The sequence below is a fragment of the Lepidothrix coronata genome, unplaced genomic scaffold (assembly GCF_001604755.1).
Source record: "Lepidothrix coronata isolate B3197 unplaced genomic scaffold, Lepidothrix_coronata-1.0 Scaffold165, whole genome shotgun sequence".
Taxonomy (NCBI): Eukaryota; Metazoa; Chordata; class Aves; order Passeriformes; family Pipridae; genus Lepidothrix; species Lepidothrix coronata.
In genome coordinates, this window is record NW_016690345.1 from 1541011 (window position 1) to 1557972 (window position 16962).

General features: G+C 41.1%; 1 protein-coding gene across 18 annotated transcripts in view; it reads left to right on the plus strand.

The window, feature by feature from the left end:
- The window catches only part of CPS1 (carbamoyl-phosphate synthase 1), a 326177-nt gene that overhangs the window by 137072 nt on the left and 172143 nt on the right, over window positions 1–16962 (plus strand). For all 18 annotated transcript variants that reach the window (XR_001877123.1, XR_001877125.1, XR_001877126.1 and 15 more), the window contains 7 exons: window positions 1938–2013; window positions 4865–4942; window positions 5897–6004; window positions 7198–7287; window positions 8703–8873; window positions 11488–11562; window positions 14392–14490. Coding sequence is in view for 8 of the 18 variants with exons in the window: in XM_017829484.1 (XP_017684973.1) it covers window positions 1938–2013; window positions 4865–4942; window positions 5897–6004; window positions 7198–7287; window positions 8703–8873; window positions 11488–11562; window positions 14392–14490 (697 nt within the window). In the remaining 10 variants the exon portion in view is untranslated. The remainder of the gene's footprint in view (window positions 1–1937; window positions 2014–4864; window positions 4943–5896; window positions 6005–7197; window positions 7288–8702; window positions 8874–11487; window positions 11563–14391; window positions 14491–16962) is intronic.

Here is a 16962-nt window from a genome sequence, read left to right on the forward strand (position 1 = left end):
CTTGGTGTATGTCTGTTAGGGCTCTCTCTCTCTTCTCATGTGCCAGAGAGCAAGGCTGAGAACTCTTGCTATGCAGGGGGGGAGGAAAGCATTGAAACTGCCTTTGGGAGTTACCATTTAGGCAGAAAGCCTTCAGAGCAGAAACCGAGTTCTAACACTCTGTTACAAATTCTTCCGGAAATGTATCTGTTCCTACATCATTAAATAGACATTGTGTGGAGCCCCACATTTCCAACAGTTAGACTTTCTGAGGGAGTTACACCGGTGCGTACACACAGCAAACTCACACATTCTGAATGATCTTCGAGGAGTTTCTTCATAGCTGGATGACTGGGCACAGAGAGGCAGTTTGCTGGGCACAATTTGCAAGTGAAAATAAATTAAAGACTGGGTCCTTTTCCATATGAAGAAGACACATACATATCAAAATGAAGAGGCACAATATCAATTTTTGGGGGGAGGAGGGGCTAGCACACTTTTTATTCAAAAAGAAGGAAAGGAGAAGGATTTCTTATATCTTCAAACCTCAAGGAAATATCCTTCAGAAGAGACTCCTGAATGTGACTTTTTTATCTGGTTTCTAAAGCTTGCAGTGGGGTTGCAAGCAAAGTTAGAAAACAGACCTCAGGTCAGGAGTATAAGTTAAAAACTGCTCCTGATGTAATTCTCCAGATTTTTAGGGAACACTTCTTTTAGCTATTGTTTCCATTTGTATTAAATCCATTATAGGCCCTTTCCATGTTAAATATTTGCTAAAGGGTGTTTGTGCAGGTTAGGGGGACTTCAGGGAGAAAGATAAAACTAGTGGATGTAAAACTTGAGGAACTGGAGAGTGAAAAGCCCTCACACAGCACTCTCTCTGTCCTCTGTTTGCAGAGCAGCAACAGGACCACAGCTAAACTTCTTCATCTTTTGAGCAGCTATGACCTTTAATATTTGCCAGTTTCCTTGGAAAACTAAATACATTTCCCCACCAGTTATGTACTGTGTGCACTAGCTCACATCCTCAGTGGTGCTACTGACACAGGTCATAGATTTAATTGAACTCTATTGATTTACATCAACTGAAGAGGTAGTCCAGTAATATAGTCACCAAGGTACTTGTTTCTATTTATCTTAGGCTAAAGTAACTGATTTTGTGGGATAGACCCGTCTTCCACTTTTCCCCGCAGCCTTTGTGTGGTGCCCATCAAAGCAGAGGGGAAGCTGTGCACCAGTGGTAGAAATGGCCAATGTAACATCTTTTTTGTGAGATTATTGTCCTTAGAAGGCACCTGAATCACTGTCTCTGGACCCATGTTCTCCCAGATCCCCCTCTCAGATACTACTGACAGCTACATCTCAAATGTAGCTTCCAGATTACAGTGTCTGCATCTACTGTGCCTCTCCCTTAAGGAATAAGACCTTAGGGAAAGAACAGAATGAAATGACCAGAAAAGAATAGCCTGTTTTCATCTGGATTTACATTGTTACAACCATCACCAGTGACCTGTGCATTCCTCACTTCATCTGTCACTGGGGAGAAACTGGGCTAAAGTGAGAAAAGTTTCTTTTTTAGCTGAGCTCACAGCTAAGCTGCCCCATGGGGAAAGTCTGGGCCTTAATGGAGCTGTCTGGCTGATGAGTCACCTCCCTCAGCTCAGGGGAAGGTTCAAAGGCTTGACTCAGGAAGGGGATTTGTCAGCAGTGCTAAGGCTACACAAACCATAGTTCTTCACTTGATTCTCTGTTATGGTTCTGGAGGTCTCCTGTCTTCTCTGGGAAGTATAATGAAGGGTGATTAGGTACCATCTCTGCCTCTCTTTCAATCAAGATGGGGTAAGTGGCTTGAGTCAGGAGCTTCCTTGGCTAGTCTCTGATTGGCAATCCTGTGCTGTGGCACCTCACGCTGATCACAATGGAAGCTGACCTGATTTCTTTTCTTTCCTGTCTCACAGTGGGTCCTCAATGAATGTGGTATTCACTGAAGAGGAAATGAAGAGTTTGTTAGCAGAAGCCACCAGAGTCTCTCAGGTACCAGTCTTCATGCTGCCACTGCTTTTTCTTTTTGTGTTTGCTCTATTTGTTTCTTCTCTACTGTGTTTTCCATCTCTTTGTTTCTTTATAGCATCTTCCTCACTCTTTCCCTTCTTTGTTTGGGGAGGAGTCACTGAAATTGTAGTTTGACTCCTCAGTTTGTTCCCTAACATGCATGGGATCCTGGGCAAGCATCCTTACTGACACCGCTGGGATGCCTGCATGGATCTAGGATGGTACTTGGCTGTTGTGCCCAGGCATCCATTTCTGACAAGTTAATTATGTAAATAGATATAGGCTGGGACCTTCCTGCCCCAGCCAAGCTTGATAGTGGCGAGTTTTGCCAACTAGCATAGAACTGGTAGCATTTTTCTGAGTTGTTTTGTCTGTCTTCTTTGAACAACTTAAAATTTCATCGTGGCATCTCTTCTGAGGTTTTTTTCTTCTTCTATTTTTTTCTTTCTTGTTTTGAATGGTCACTTTTCAGAACAGTCCTATGGTATCATAAACACTGCTGTCACAGGAATCTTGGAGTTAAAAATAAGTCAGAGAGGAACTCTGAAAACACAATGGCTATGGAAGCCAGATATATTACTGCTTATTAATCAGGTGATTAAAGCTTGAACAGGAACAAAACCATGCAGTTTATAAGTATATGAGGCACATGATGGAAGTTTAGCTTTTCAGCAAGAAATGGTGGAATGAAAGGGAGATGCCTTGCAAAATAATAATATCCTGAAGGGTAGATTAGTGTGGAGGCAAGGAGACCACTTACTATAGTCTTTGAACAAGTTTTAGAGGGAAAGTACCACTGTTACTTTCATAAGAAGGAATTATTTAACTAATTCTCAGAAGACTACAGGGTCAGCCTGTGCTAGTGTGTCAGGTTCTTAGCAGTGCTCAGCCTCCCAAAATGACTAACTTCTCTCTGTACTTCATCTGAACTACTCTGTGTTTACACTCACAGAAACAGCCCAGACAATGGCCTTAAGCCCCATTCAGTGGGACAGATCACTTTGTCATGCTGCCGGGTGGCTTTATGATGGCAGTGGATGCCCTATAGGAACCTGAAGCCCAGGAAAGTGCCCCCTGGTCACCTTAAGTTGTCACAGCTTGAATGACTTGAATTGGGCAATGCTGTCCTTCATTGCTGTAGAGGTCTCATCCCTGGTGCAGGAGACTTTGGTGGGAGTTACACTTGCAGACTTGGCAATATGTGACATATTCTTAGGGGAAAGAGAGGGTGTTCCCATGGAATCCTTAGGATGTCCAGTTCTGCTTCACAAATAGGGCACTGCCACATGCTGCAAACATGATCAGTTGCACAACATGAACTTTTGGGTGCTCTGATTCTGATTTTTGTCTGGTTCTGATCTGTAAAACTAGATTTACATGCTTATTTTTTGCTAGTGTAGTCAGACTGCCAAAGAAAGACTTCTTCCTTCATCCAGTATTGTATATTAACAGAAGTTATGGTATAGCTGAAGTTAAGGTAGCAAAAAGCAAGCCAGAATAAAAATAATGTGTTCTGCTTCTAAATTAGGAAGGGTTTTTCATCCTTGTTGAGGCTTTGTGGTCAGTGAATGGTCCCACAGAAGCTACCAATACTAGTTGTGATCATGTTTGTGGGACACAGGCTTCATTTTTCTGTTTACAAAGCCTTAGCTAATTCTGCTCCATCCAGCAGAGCATCTCCAGGTAAAGGCCCTGACTGGTGTTGTTCTGTTGTGTTAACCACTTTGCTGTTCTGGTGTTGTGCCATTATGGCATTTATGTTGTCAATAATGTACCAGACTTCTTGTGTGAGTTGAGACAGATTGAAGTAAACAAGGTTGTGTGCACATATAAAATCTTGCGGTGAAAAACTGCAGCAAGACAGAAAGTTACAGGACACAAGCCACTAAATTTATGAAACAGTGTCCTTGCCTGTGAATTTGCCCTTGCACTGATAAATGGAAGGAATTGTGTCTTGCAACTTTTGGAGTTGCTTGTGTCTTGTAACTTTTGGAGTTGCTTGACATTTTTTCAAGAGGAGCCTTTTGAGCATGCACAGACTGTCATATACTTCGTTTTATTCTCTAATAAATAACAAGTAGTTAATAGTGGATGGGACAGGTAAAATGCTGAGACACAATGCTGGCCAAGAAGAATGAAGATTAGATTTTTTTGAAGCAAGTGTCTGGGAGGAGAAAGTATTAAAGGGGAATGGGAAGTGTGTGGTAGCATCCCAGGCCCAGGTAGGAGGAAGAAGAAGGAAAAAAATCTGTAGCAGGTATTGAGGGACAAGGACAGGTTGTTCCCGGCCAGCTATAATTAGTGGCAACCTCTCCCTGGGAGACTTAGGAAACCAGGCAGGGAAATTAGAAAGGAATGGATCAGTTGTCTAAAATACATGACTAAAGTAGCAAACAGCCACTCTACAAAGTCATTAAATATGCCAAGGATTAGTTACTTGAAGCAGTATGTTCAGTGAGGTGTCTGGGAGGCTTAAAGGGAGGAAGAATTGAAGATCTTGGAGGTAAGGATCATCCTTGAGAGGCAGGATCAGAGGTCACTGGATCCATGCACATCTCACTATATTATTTTTGCCATGATCTCACATAAAAGCCCATTGTGGTTTTGCCCCAGATTTCATGGTGTCATTATGGAGAACTCAAACTTTTGCCTCAGTGGTTTTGGAGAAATCATGCCACGTTTTTGCCCATTATGTTCTTTCAAAATTAACTTATCTGTGGAAATAAGGATATTGATAGATTGGTCTTTTGGGATTCTTCTTCAAAAGTAGCCTGGATGGTCTCCAGATAGTCTCAAATAAAAAGTTTCTTATTTTTTCTTGTCTTGATGACAGGATCACCCTGTGGTGCTCACTAAATTTATTGAAAATGCCCGTGAGGTGGAAATGGATGCTGTAGCTAAGGCAGGAAGAGTAAGTACTTTGCTTTTCTTTAATAGTAAACTTGTTTTTCCGGCTTGGATATTTGCAAAAATGTGTGGTTTGAATGATTTACTATACAGCCATGGATTTGTACTGAGAAGGGTAGAGAAACAAGAAGAATTCATTTTAGGTTCAAAACCATTACGTTTGAAGAGTTATTTTTTTAAGCATTGCTTATCCGTGTAAATTAATCCTTTAGAATACAATTTTTACTGCATTTGCAAATCACTGGCTTCAGGAATTACTTTCATCAGACCTGTATCAGCATGTGTTATGCAATTGCCACAGTTATTTTATTATTACAACGCCCCCTTGCATTTAATTATTCAGCAAAGACAGTTCTCACAAAAAACCCAGAAACTTATCAATGAACAGAAATATTCTGTTTTCAATCCTAATTTCTAACCAGCAGACACAGGCACTTTTTTGATATCGAGGTAGTGTGCCTTGATGGAGTTCATTCAATTTAAGTCCTTAGGCCTGAATTTCTTCCACTTGCTTTTCTCTGTGATAAAAACACCATCAGAGTGGGCAAAAAATAATGTATCAATGATGTTAGTCCATTCTTGCTTCTGGTGGGGAATGACAGCTGTTCTGTGCTCTGGCCAGCAGAACTTAGAGAGCTGGTTTAAAGCTTAATTAGCTTTTACCTTCTGAGTCCACGTATGTTAGAGAGAGGAAGCCTTCGTATCTCCAGGCTGTGGTGGGTTTTATCATGTTCATGGTTTGTTTAACCCTGGTATGAAAGACACTGACAAAATCTCCTTGTTCATATGCCTTGTGTCTGGCTTCAGGCCTATTCTCCTCAAAATCTTGGAAAATTCACTTTCCCACCCATCTGTATCCTCTTTTGGATACAATTGTTCAGGAGGCTATGCTGAGGATGAAGGAACAGTTCATGAGAGAGGGGGAGATGACCAACTGCTCTCTTGTTGCTGTATGCAGGTTATTTCCCATGCTATTTTGGAGCATGTGGAGGATGCAGGTGTTCACTCTGGAGATGCCACCCTCATGTTACCCACACAGACCATTAGCCAGGGAGCCTTGGAAAAGGTAGGTGTTGCACTAGCACTGAAAAGAGAAAAGGAAATGAGAGTTTGAATGTGCTTTCCTTCCATCAACAATGGAGAAATCAAATCATCCATTTTTTTTTTTGAAGGCCAGTGTGATATATGCAAGGGGAGGATGTCACGGTGCCCCTGTGACTGGCTGTGTGCATAGCATCTTTTGAACTGTATCTCATTGATTTAAGCAGTAGGTGTGCATGCTCTTAGACCCATTGGATTGTTTTGTTTCCTTGGTTTAGAACCAGTTTCCATAGCAGTAGAGGATTGTCTAATTCATAAATATGCCATGGCTCACTTTCCACTTCCTTTTCTCCCACAATCCTTAAATGATTATGTCAGCTGTAAGAATTTATAGCTACCTGCTTTTCCAAACATAATATCAGGATGAATGAAGCTCACCTAATCTTGACTTTTTCCCTTTCAAGAATAAACCTGGTAATACAAAGTTAGTTGTCAAAATGCAATTTTAAAATAAGATATGCTATTGCCTGTGATGTCATCCTGCTAAGGGTTTGCTTGGAAGCCAGCAAAGTCTGTCATGCACTGATCTGTGCTCCAGCTCTGTTTCCAAGAATGTCCAAGGCCTTGCTTCTGAAAATAGTTGTCTCCTGAAGCAAAGTTATTCAACACTTGTACTGAAAAACCTAGTAAATAAGACTTTCCTCCCAGTGTGTTCCAGAGTGTATCTTCTCAGACACCTCCCACTGATCTATGATGGGACAGGCATGTTGGTGAAAGACTTTTAGGACACTTACAAATTTGAGTAGTTATTCTCAAATGCCGAAACATTATTAATTGTTTCACCAAGAAAGGTATAAAGGCTCCAGTGTGCAGTGTAGGAATTGCTACAGTGCAAAGCTTTGATTCTCTCTCCTCCCCGCTGCTTTTTCACACACACACACACACACACACACACACACACACACAACTGATTGTTACCTCTGCCCTCAAAAGGCACTTCAGGCTCTAGGTTACTGGGAACATTAAACATGTTTGCTTCTGAAAGATAATGCTGTTGGCAAAATGAGTGTTTAGAGAAAAAAAATAGGGCAGGGAGCAATGACATTTAAAGGAATCCGTATGTGAGGTGATTTATTGCCATGATGCCATCTATTTTGTGGGACTTAATTATTTATTTTATATACACACACTTACACTTTATTTATTCGTGTTTTATAGGTAAAATCTGCTACAAAAAAAATTGCAAATGCCTTTGCCATCTCTGGTCCGTTCAACGTCCAGTTCTTGGTGCGAGGTAACGATGTGCTGGTAAGAGCTCTTGTGACTCTTGTGGCAGGAATTCAGGCTCCCCTAAGGTGCATGGTTCTTGCATCCCTGCTGTGGAAACTCTGTGGCAGTAGTAGCTGTGACAACTAACCTGCCTTGTCTGATCATGTGGGCTCACCTGTGCCACCCCTGATCTCACAGCTCTCCCTGTCTCTGTGGGAGAGAGCATCCTCCTCTGCCTTTTCATTCAGGGTTAACTGAATCTTGTTGCCTGTCTGTCAGCACTAGCTTTGTTTTGCTGTGGGCTGTGGTCCTTCCCAAAATTATCAGTTTGGAATAGGATGGACAGCACTGAAACCTGTGCCTCATCCTATAAACTGAATATCATGGCTTTTAGATCTCTGATATCCTCTCTCATCTTTAGCTATTTGGGTGTTAAATTAAGCCTTCCAAAGGGATTGGAAAGAAAGCAAGACAATGTAAATGTTTAAACCTTTAATATAAGCCATTAAGATGGTTATCTGAATAGTCCTAGTAGCTATTGGTAACAGACGTACAGTGGATGTTTCACTCTTTTTGGGTAACAGATGGCTTTCTGTTGCTAATGAAAGGAGGTCAGAGGAATGAGAGCAGAGTATGACTGAGGAAATAGTGACTGAGGAGAAAACCTGATGTAGACCGGAAGAGATGCATTATTGGTAAAAGATCTGGTTTGGGCTGTTAGTTGAGTGAAAAGTACTTACTGTTGTTCACCTTTTTTGTGTTTCACACATGGTTATTCAGAAACTCCAGAGAGGGACAGACTGGAGTTTTCCGTTCCTTGCTTTCCCTCAGTTGTGCTTGTCTTTTCTCTGCATAGCCCCCCCTTTTCCATTCTACCTTAACTTACCTATTCCTGCTCCCCTTCACTCCCCCTCATCCTCACTTACATCGAGGACTCTTCTGCTGATGAACTCCAAGGTGGCTTCTCAGCAGGATGCAGAACTTCTTTGTTGCTTTCTTGGGTCACTAAATGACTTCCACTGTGGATGAGGGAAGTCAGTAAGGATAGTCCAGCCTTTCAGATTTTTTCACTACCGTGAAAAAAGAACAGGTTGGGCTTCTAGAGGTTGTACCTAATGCCTGTGCATAAGTTTCCATGCCTCTTTGCACATTAACTTAGGGTACAGTACAGCACCTTTTCTGAGTCAACTCTAGCTCGCCCTCAGTTCTAATATTCAAACAGTAGAGAGGATCCTCAGTGGAAGAACATCAGGCTACTTGTACCTCAGGCTGGCCACTCCCCATCCCTCATCGCTGTTTTAATATTGAACACAATTTCTGTCTCTCTTATTTGACGATCTGAAGATCATCTCTGCCAAGAGGACTAAGGACTGATTTCCAGACATATGAATCACTCTGTTTCTTCACTGCAGTCTGTGCCTGACCCTGCTATTTCTCTTTTTCAACCCCATCAGGTGATAGAGTGCAACTTGCGGGCTTCACGTTCCTTCCCCTTTGTATCGAAGACTCTGGGCGTGGACTTCATTGATGTGGCCACTAAAGTGATGATAGGAAAAGAAGTTGATGAGTCGTCCCTCCCCACGTTGGAACATCCTATTATTCCATCCAAATATGTTGGGATTAAGGTATGCTTTCCAAAAGAACACCAAAAAAACCCCACGACAGATCCAGCATGTAGCACTTTATTAGACAATTAGTACTTCAATGCCCAGAGAGAACAACTGAGTCCTTGGCCAAAGGTCAAACTGACCTTTTGTAGTTACTGTCAGGATAATTGGAAAATTGTATTTGTATATTTGGAAATTTTGGAGAAAAATCAAAGAAAAATTGTCCAGTGATTATTACCAAAATCAATCGTCCTTTATTTTTTAATTCTGAGCTACTCTGAATCATTTTTATGAACTGCATAATAAATTTCCTCTTGCAGAATTGAACGCTGAAGTTCAGGCTGTTTTGTAATACTATCTAACATGTGTGTGGACTTGTACAACCTTGTGTTGTGAGTGCCCCCAGATTTCATCATCGGGACTGGGGACATGTAATCCCCTCTTTATACACTACCAGTTAAAATACATGTGAAAGTCTTGGATCCTTTTATTTCAGTAAGGCCAAGGTTTTACTCTTCGTAGTTACTAAGCTTATTTAGCACACAAGGTACTAAAGTATACTGTTGGTATTTTTGAATGCTTAGTAGAAGAAAAAAAATTAATCGAAGTTCCTAATCATAAAAATCTAGAACAGTATTGCAGAAAATCCAAGGGATAATGAGAATTTTTTATACTGAAACTTTCAAGCTTTAATAGCTTCCATATCAAGTGAAAACCAAGGAAGCAGAAAACACCTAACATCTTCCTACTAATAAAATGTTCAGACTTTTTAACATGCAAGCCAAATCTGTGGCCCAAGCCAGGCCAGGTTATTGGCAACTAGTCTAGAAGTGGCTTTACATTTTATTGTGATGCCACAGATAGGCACTCTCTGAAATTTGAACTTGAGATTTTTATTTTTTTTTGCTTTTGTGAATCTTATTTATTTTTATAAATTTCTGTTATTTAGACCTAGGTCTTCTACACCGTTGTTAACTAAACTGTCAGGAGTTTTTTTCTCTCCTGGGAATGCTGGCTACAGAGTGGAAAAACCAACTGTATTCTTCAGAACTTCCCACAAAGCCTTTTATACTCTTTGTGTTCTGTGTGAATCTGTCAAATATAAAAACTTGCTAATGCCTTTGGAAGTGCTAAACTTTGAAAAATATTCCAGTTTAACCTCTTTGTTATTATTTGTGCATCATGTTTTCTATTCTCTCACGATTTACTGCTAGGAATATTTGCATAGACACAGGATCTTGTTTCTCCAGCAGGTCTTAAATGCTCTGAAAAGAGAATATGAAATTCTCTTCCTCTTTCACAACATAGCTGCTCCTTTGTGGATTTGAGTCCCACTCTTTCAGCTTTAGTGACTGCAAGACTGTCTTAACATGTTTGCTTGTAGACTGATGCAAGTATCATGGCCTGACCAAGATTAAATCCTGGACAGAGCATGACTGACTAAGTTTTAAATAGGATTTAGAACCAGAGTTTGCTCCTGCTGATGCATTTTTATGTTCATGGCAGACAAAAGTTAGGGAGCTAGCAGAGAAGACTTTGCTGTTTGTTACCATTCAAGACAATATTATTTTAAAATAATCCACCTTGGCTACCATATTCCAGTTTGAGACTCTGGAGTTGGCCACTGTAAAAATTTTCTCTGTACTTACAGTAGAAACAAAACTGATCTAAAAGACACAAAGATAGGGGACGTTTTTTGAGAAACCTTGTGAATTTGTGCTGTTGCATTTTAGCTGGTCACTGTTAGGTGTCATGAAGCAGCATCTGTCCCGTCTGCAGCGTTACCGTTGGAGACTTCCAGGAACGGAATTACGTCCGTGGATTTAAAAATAGATTCTTTCTTAAGCAGCAAGGATCCTGTCTTCATGAGAATGCCATGAAGATGGCATTTCAGATGTGAAGAAACCCTATAGAAAAGGATTCCATAGCAGGAAGTTTGTTCCTTGTTTGTCACGTGTAGTCTTTGGTTATTAACAGAGTTTCTTTTCCTCCCTCCTTGTTTGTTATTTTAAGATCAAATTAGACAAGAGAACTCAGAGACTGCAGTGACCTAAGCCCTCAGATAATAACAATGATCAAGGGGTTTAATATTTTCATACAAAAGATTATGAGTATGTATTCTGGGGAGGAGAAGAAAAATATGAAAATAATTTAGGAAGTTTCATCTGGTTTACACCAAAAGAGTGTTTTCTTGTGGAATAGTTTTATTTTTGTGAATGAAAAATTTCAAAGAGAACAGTTTTCTCAGAAAAACCCACTGGATTCATTTAGCATCTCTCCTTGTTCCATGAGTTAGATGCTTCCTAGCCTTTCTATTTTAAAATGTGTCCTTAAAATGAGACTGATAGTGGGCTACCACTGACTGAAAATCTACCACTGGAATGTGAGCAGGACTGCAGAAGTTAGATAATTGATTTATTGGTGAAACACATGTTTATTTGTTCCAGTCCATCATTAGGGTGCTGAGGGGACTAATTTGCCAAGTACTCCTTTGCTTATCAGCCTTGACCACTACTTTTTTTGGATAAATTAATGTCTCTTTTTGTCACTTCCAAGCATAGCTGGAATTTTTATATTTTTTAAATGATCCATTAATTTATTTTTTCCCCCTCCTTCCTCTTTGTTTCACCAGGCCCCAGTGTTCTCCTGGTCCCGGCTGAGAGATGCTGACCCTGTTCTCCGATGTGAAATGGCCTCTACTGGGGAGGTATCCCTTTTTTTTTTTTTTTAAACCAAGTTGACTTTAAACATCATGAATCTTAGAAAGTGATCTTATTACTGCCTGAATCATGATGGAATCTGTAGCTTCTTCAGAAAATTGAAAACATCTTTCTTAGCTGTAAAAAACAATGTCTTGGAAAACCCAGCTTATTCAGCCACTGGATGTCCCTCTTTACCTGCATGTCAGCTCCCTGAGTTGGACCTAGTTGGTGTGACAGCCTGCAATGAGTTTATCTGAGAGCTGTCGGGTTCTGGGAGGTTCTCCCTGCATCAGTCTGTTTTATGAATGGTCTGCTTCTGGACAGACAAGTCCTTACAGCTTCCAATCCCCCCGTGAACACGTGCTAGAACAGTGATGTCGAGACTCCAGGTCGTGAGCGGTTGGTCTTGGAACAGTTAATTAAGGGCAGAAAATACGTGTGGTGTTTTCTTGTTGCCTAGTAACTATCAAGGCATGTCCCAAGGTGCAAAAAGTGAGAAAGAGTGAATAAAATGTGGTGGCTGCATTAATGACTGTTGGTAGGATGAAGAGACTGGGCAGCTTTACCCACTCTTGCTGTAGCTGGGCTGTGAGGCGCTTCTGAGACGTCTCTCAGTGTACACATGGCACACTGTAAGGGCACAGGGCTGTTCATCTTCTGCCTGGGCTCATCACCCTCACCCTTGGGCTACAGGATTCCATCTATATCACCTGGAGAGACATTTACTCATGTAGAACAAAGAGGTTTCTTTATGAGTTTTGCTGAGCTCTCAAGGGCTTCTTTAGATACACTCAAGCAATCTCTAAACTTACTTTCTCTGTTACTTCTAGAAAGAGTTGCAGTAGCAAAAACCTATTCTGGTCCAGAACTTATTCTGGGAAGTGATTAAATACAGAGGCAATTAGATTAGGCTTAATGCTGCACTCCCACAGCTAGGCAGGTGGCAGAGTCTGAGCTGCTTTATTGGATGTGGGCTTGGCTGGGTCTATAGGAGCTGTTTTTATTAGGAAATATTTACCACTGTGGTACAAAAAAGCATTCTACCCAGATGCAAGCAAAGAACAGCCTTAGGTCTCCTACATCTCTCCAGAATTACTTTATTTTACTCTTCATAATGTATGGGAAATCAGCATTGCAGAAGATTTCTTTTCAGTGTAGTTAATGGGCAGAAAAAAGTCAAGTGGCTTCTGTGACTTCCTCATTTTCAGAACACAACTGAATACACAACCTCTCCTCCCCCCCCAAAAAAAAAACCCCAGATCTATACAGGGTTAGAGATTACCGTGGTCATAAAGGAGGGATTATTAACTTTTATGAGTTGGAAAGATCCGTATTCACAAATGCCATAAAGTGTGACAGTTACAAAAGTCTTTCTTATGAGTGAAGTAAGGATAATAGCTTGCTTTGGGTAAGATGCTCAATTATTCCTCAAAGCAGTTTTTCACACACGTGGCTTGATCTTGGCTTGAATTCGTTACATCTGTCTCTTTGAGTATTGTGGCTGTTTTGACCATAATGAAAAACCTCTCCTGGCAGGCTGGAACCCCCTTTTCCAAGCCTACAAGACGTGGGGTTGTCCATCACCCTAAGAAGTCCAGGATATATGCAGGATACAAATACACTGTAGAGCAGTGTGAACACTCAAGGATGAGTTTTTAAAGGAAAGCTGGGATATCAGTTATCATGACTTTTTTTTTATCCCTTCCCGTGTGGGATTTTTGTTTGTTTAGTTGTTCTTTTTTTACTTCAGAAGATCTGGGAAATCATCATTTGTTCTTCTTTCATGAGATACTGGTTTGTCCTCGCCATGGTAATAGTGAGGCCATGAATGTGAGGGCTAACTCTGGAATGGGAAGGACCATAAGAGGAAAATGGGAAAGCTATTCTCAATCAGCCCCTTTATCCAATCTGTATATGTCAATGGATTTTTTGCTTCAAAGAGAAAAATCTGTGACAGTTTCTGCTTCTGACTGTTTTTCAACAAGCGTGGAGCTGGCCAGGAAAAGTGAGGGTTGATTGATTTTTTGGTTGTGGGGGTTTTTCTGCCTTTTTTAACTTTCACAAAATCTCATGCTTTCCTGTTTTTGTCACCAGAATTCCAAATTTTGGCAAGGAATATGGTTTAGCTCTTTCAGAGGATTGTTGCCGTAGGACAATCTGTAAGCAACTGAGCTCCACAGCCAGTTCTGAATGCTGGAGAACTGCTAAATGATTCTTACTGGTTTCTTCCTCAGAATTTTTTAATATAAAATAAATTATTATGAATTGGCATGATTGCTTTGGGTTTTTTCTAAGTAAATACTCAAATTTTACTTGAATTTTGTGTATCTGTGGACTTTTAATGGAAAAGCATTATGGTTTTCCTTCCCAAGAAATGCCAGGAGCACAGGAGAGCACAAGCACTGCCTTGCCCTGGTGTGTAGCCACACAGAGGAACTTGCCCGTGTGCAGAACCCTCGCTGGTGTTTAAGCCTTATATAATGTTAAACAATTTGCAGTGCACTCCCAAACATTAGAGCAGAGGCTGTGTACAGCATTCCAATAGCTCAGCAGAATCAGTTGTTGTTACTCCTCAGTGTGCTGTTTGAAACTAAAGTGTTGCTTATTCCTTCGTTATTGCTTCATTAAAATGATGAGATTTGTCTACAATGATTTTCTGATTTATTCCCACTCTCCCCATGCCTTCAGGCTCCATGCAAATGCAGTCTGACTTCTTTAAGCAGAATCAAAAAAGCCTGTTTAAAAATTTCATTCCTGTTTCTTTTTAAAGCAATGTTTTTTGGGATTGTTTTTGTTTTTTCCCCTCACGTTGCCTTCGTTGTGCCTTTCCCCAGGTCGCATGCTTCGGGGAGAATGTGTATTCTGCTTTCCAGAAGGCTATGCTTGCCACAGGGTTTACATTTCCTAAGGAAGGAATTTTGATTGGAATCCAGGTGAGTCCTAAAAATCAAAGCTGAGAAAGGACTGACACAGAGAAACTCAGTAAGTCTTGCCTTGTTTTCATTCATGTGGCTTTATGGCTTAAATGTATTTTTCTGCAATTCATCCTGAAGTACAGTAAGACAATGAGGAACAAAGGTATGGAGAGATCTTTATTGGATTCAATATGGCTGGCCTGATGGGTTTTACCTCTGTCTCCTAATAGTTTCTACTGGGAGCTGCAGAAGTTTGGTGGGGGAAACCCCCGGGGATTGCTGGAAGCAGAGGCCTGAGATCAGAGAGCTAAAAGCCACCTTTCTGTGGAACAAAACCTGTAGACAGGCAGTTCAGAGAAACATCCCAGCTGGAACCCACAGAACCCATAGAGCTCACTCTATGCCCCTTCCCAGATGGGAGTCCTGGCAATGTTACTTTCACCATATAATCGTATAAACTTTCATCATATAATCATATAAACTCTCTACCTCTGTGCCTTTCCTCTTGCCCTTTTGAAACCAGTTTCCCTCCAATCCCCCAGACAGTGAGGCTGCAAAGCTGGACCTGCTAAGCTTTCCCCTGGGGTGCATGTTTCATTGGAGGCAGAGCTGTAGCATCATTGACAGTGCAGAAAATGTGATGGTTTTGGGGTGTTGTGGGCTTCATTGATGTAACTCATGGCTGTCGGGCCATGAGGCCTCGACAGGTGTGGCAGATTCCTCTCCTTGTTGGAGTCACGATGGGAATATAATCAAGTACAGAGGGGTCAGGGGTTAAAGGACAACAGTCTTCACCCTGCAGCCCACTTCTGCCATTATTCCTTGCCCTTTTTGATGATGGTGCACAGCCAATATTGTTCCCTACCCTACAGCTCCTGTCTCTGAGGAGTAGCTCAGAAAGGAAGAGCCAACACTATATTTGTGTAGCGATGTTTCTGTTTTCTACACCATGCCAGAGCTCTCTCCTCTTAGGGACTGCCTTTCAGACACATACTCTGCATGTCCAGTGGCTCTATGCCAGACTAGAGCTTGGACTTCAGGGTTTCATGTCTTGCTGTCACCACCCTGAAAGTTGCTCTATGTGGCAGAAACTTTAAATGATGTCATTATGGGAACGTTGTCCAGTGCAATGGCTTTTGGAAAGAGCTGGTACGTGAGGGAGTTCCTGGTGGGTTTGCATTAGGAACAGCCCTGCCCCATGGAAAGGCTTGGATCAGTAAGGAGGATGTGTGTTTCAGGACAAACAGGGGGCTAGGCAGAAAAGCAAAAAGCCTTGGTTCTTTATCAAGGAATAGCTATCGAATGCAGGAGGGGCTGAAGTCAGAAACACTTGCAAACTTTGGGATATATGTATGTTCCTCAAGAATTCAGACACTTCCACTGCAACTAGAACATTCTTGGGCCCCATAAAACCAGCTGATCCCCTCCTGCCATTTCCACATTCTGTTTGTAATAAGCTCATCCCCAACGTGATTTGCATAAAGCTGGTAAAACAAAAACACACAGTAGACGAATTTTCCTGTCAGACAACTGGGGTGTGAAAAACATCTTTGCCTGTTTGTGCCAGCAGAGGATATGAAGGAAGTGTGTGAAAAGTAGCCAGAAAGGAACACGATTTCTGCTAACACAGATTACCACTGAGTCCATAAGTGTACACATATACACACATCTGTGGATGGAAGCTGTTGCTTCGTTACCTTTAATTAGCAGAAAAGTCTTTGCTTGCTACCTAGATAAAATTTAAAATTAAGCATGAAACTCTGGGCAGTTGATATCGTGTGTCTACTGTATATCTAATCACCTGCATATTTAAAAAACAGCATTTTAAAAAGGAGAAAAGCAAAGCCAGGAGAAGAAAATGGTTAAAATATAAGCCTATTTTCCTGATAGCAGCTAAAGGGGAACAGGCAGCAAAAAGTAATTTTAGCTATAGAAAGCATTTATGTAAGTTTTGTGTCAGTAGCTGTTAAACTGAGCCAAATGTTCTTTGCACAAAGGTGTTAAGAAAAAAAAGAAGGGAAAAAGAAGAGATAAAGCCAAAAGCTCAACTCCACAAACCTTTTAAAAGTAACAAGATTCTGTCTTTTTTTAATGAGTGGTTTTACCATTCATTTTCTTGCGAAAGAAACTTGAAAATAACAGATCAATCGCTTAAAGGTCTCTCTGCATCTCAGCATATTTCTTATATAATTAAATTCCAAATCAAAAAGTATAAAGTTGCTGCTGAGAACCAGGTATTTGTTCCTCCCCACTCTGTAGTTTGTCACCTACCTACTTTTCAGTGGTCTGCTTTGAAACACAGGGGAAATAAAACCCTGTGAGAAGAGAAGGTTGAAATGCTGACTTAGACCTGACATATAGACTATAGGTGGTCTTCCCTGTGTATTTAGCTGGAGGAAGGGGGAGTCCCTCACTGCAGAAACGAGAGACATAAGGAATGAGGAGGCATCAGGCAGGCTGTGAACACCAGAACACCGTGGGATGGTTTCT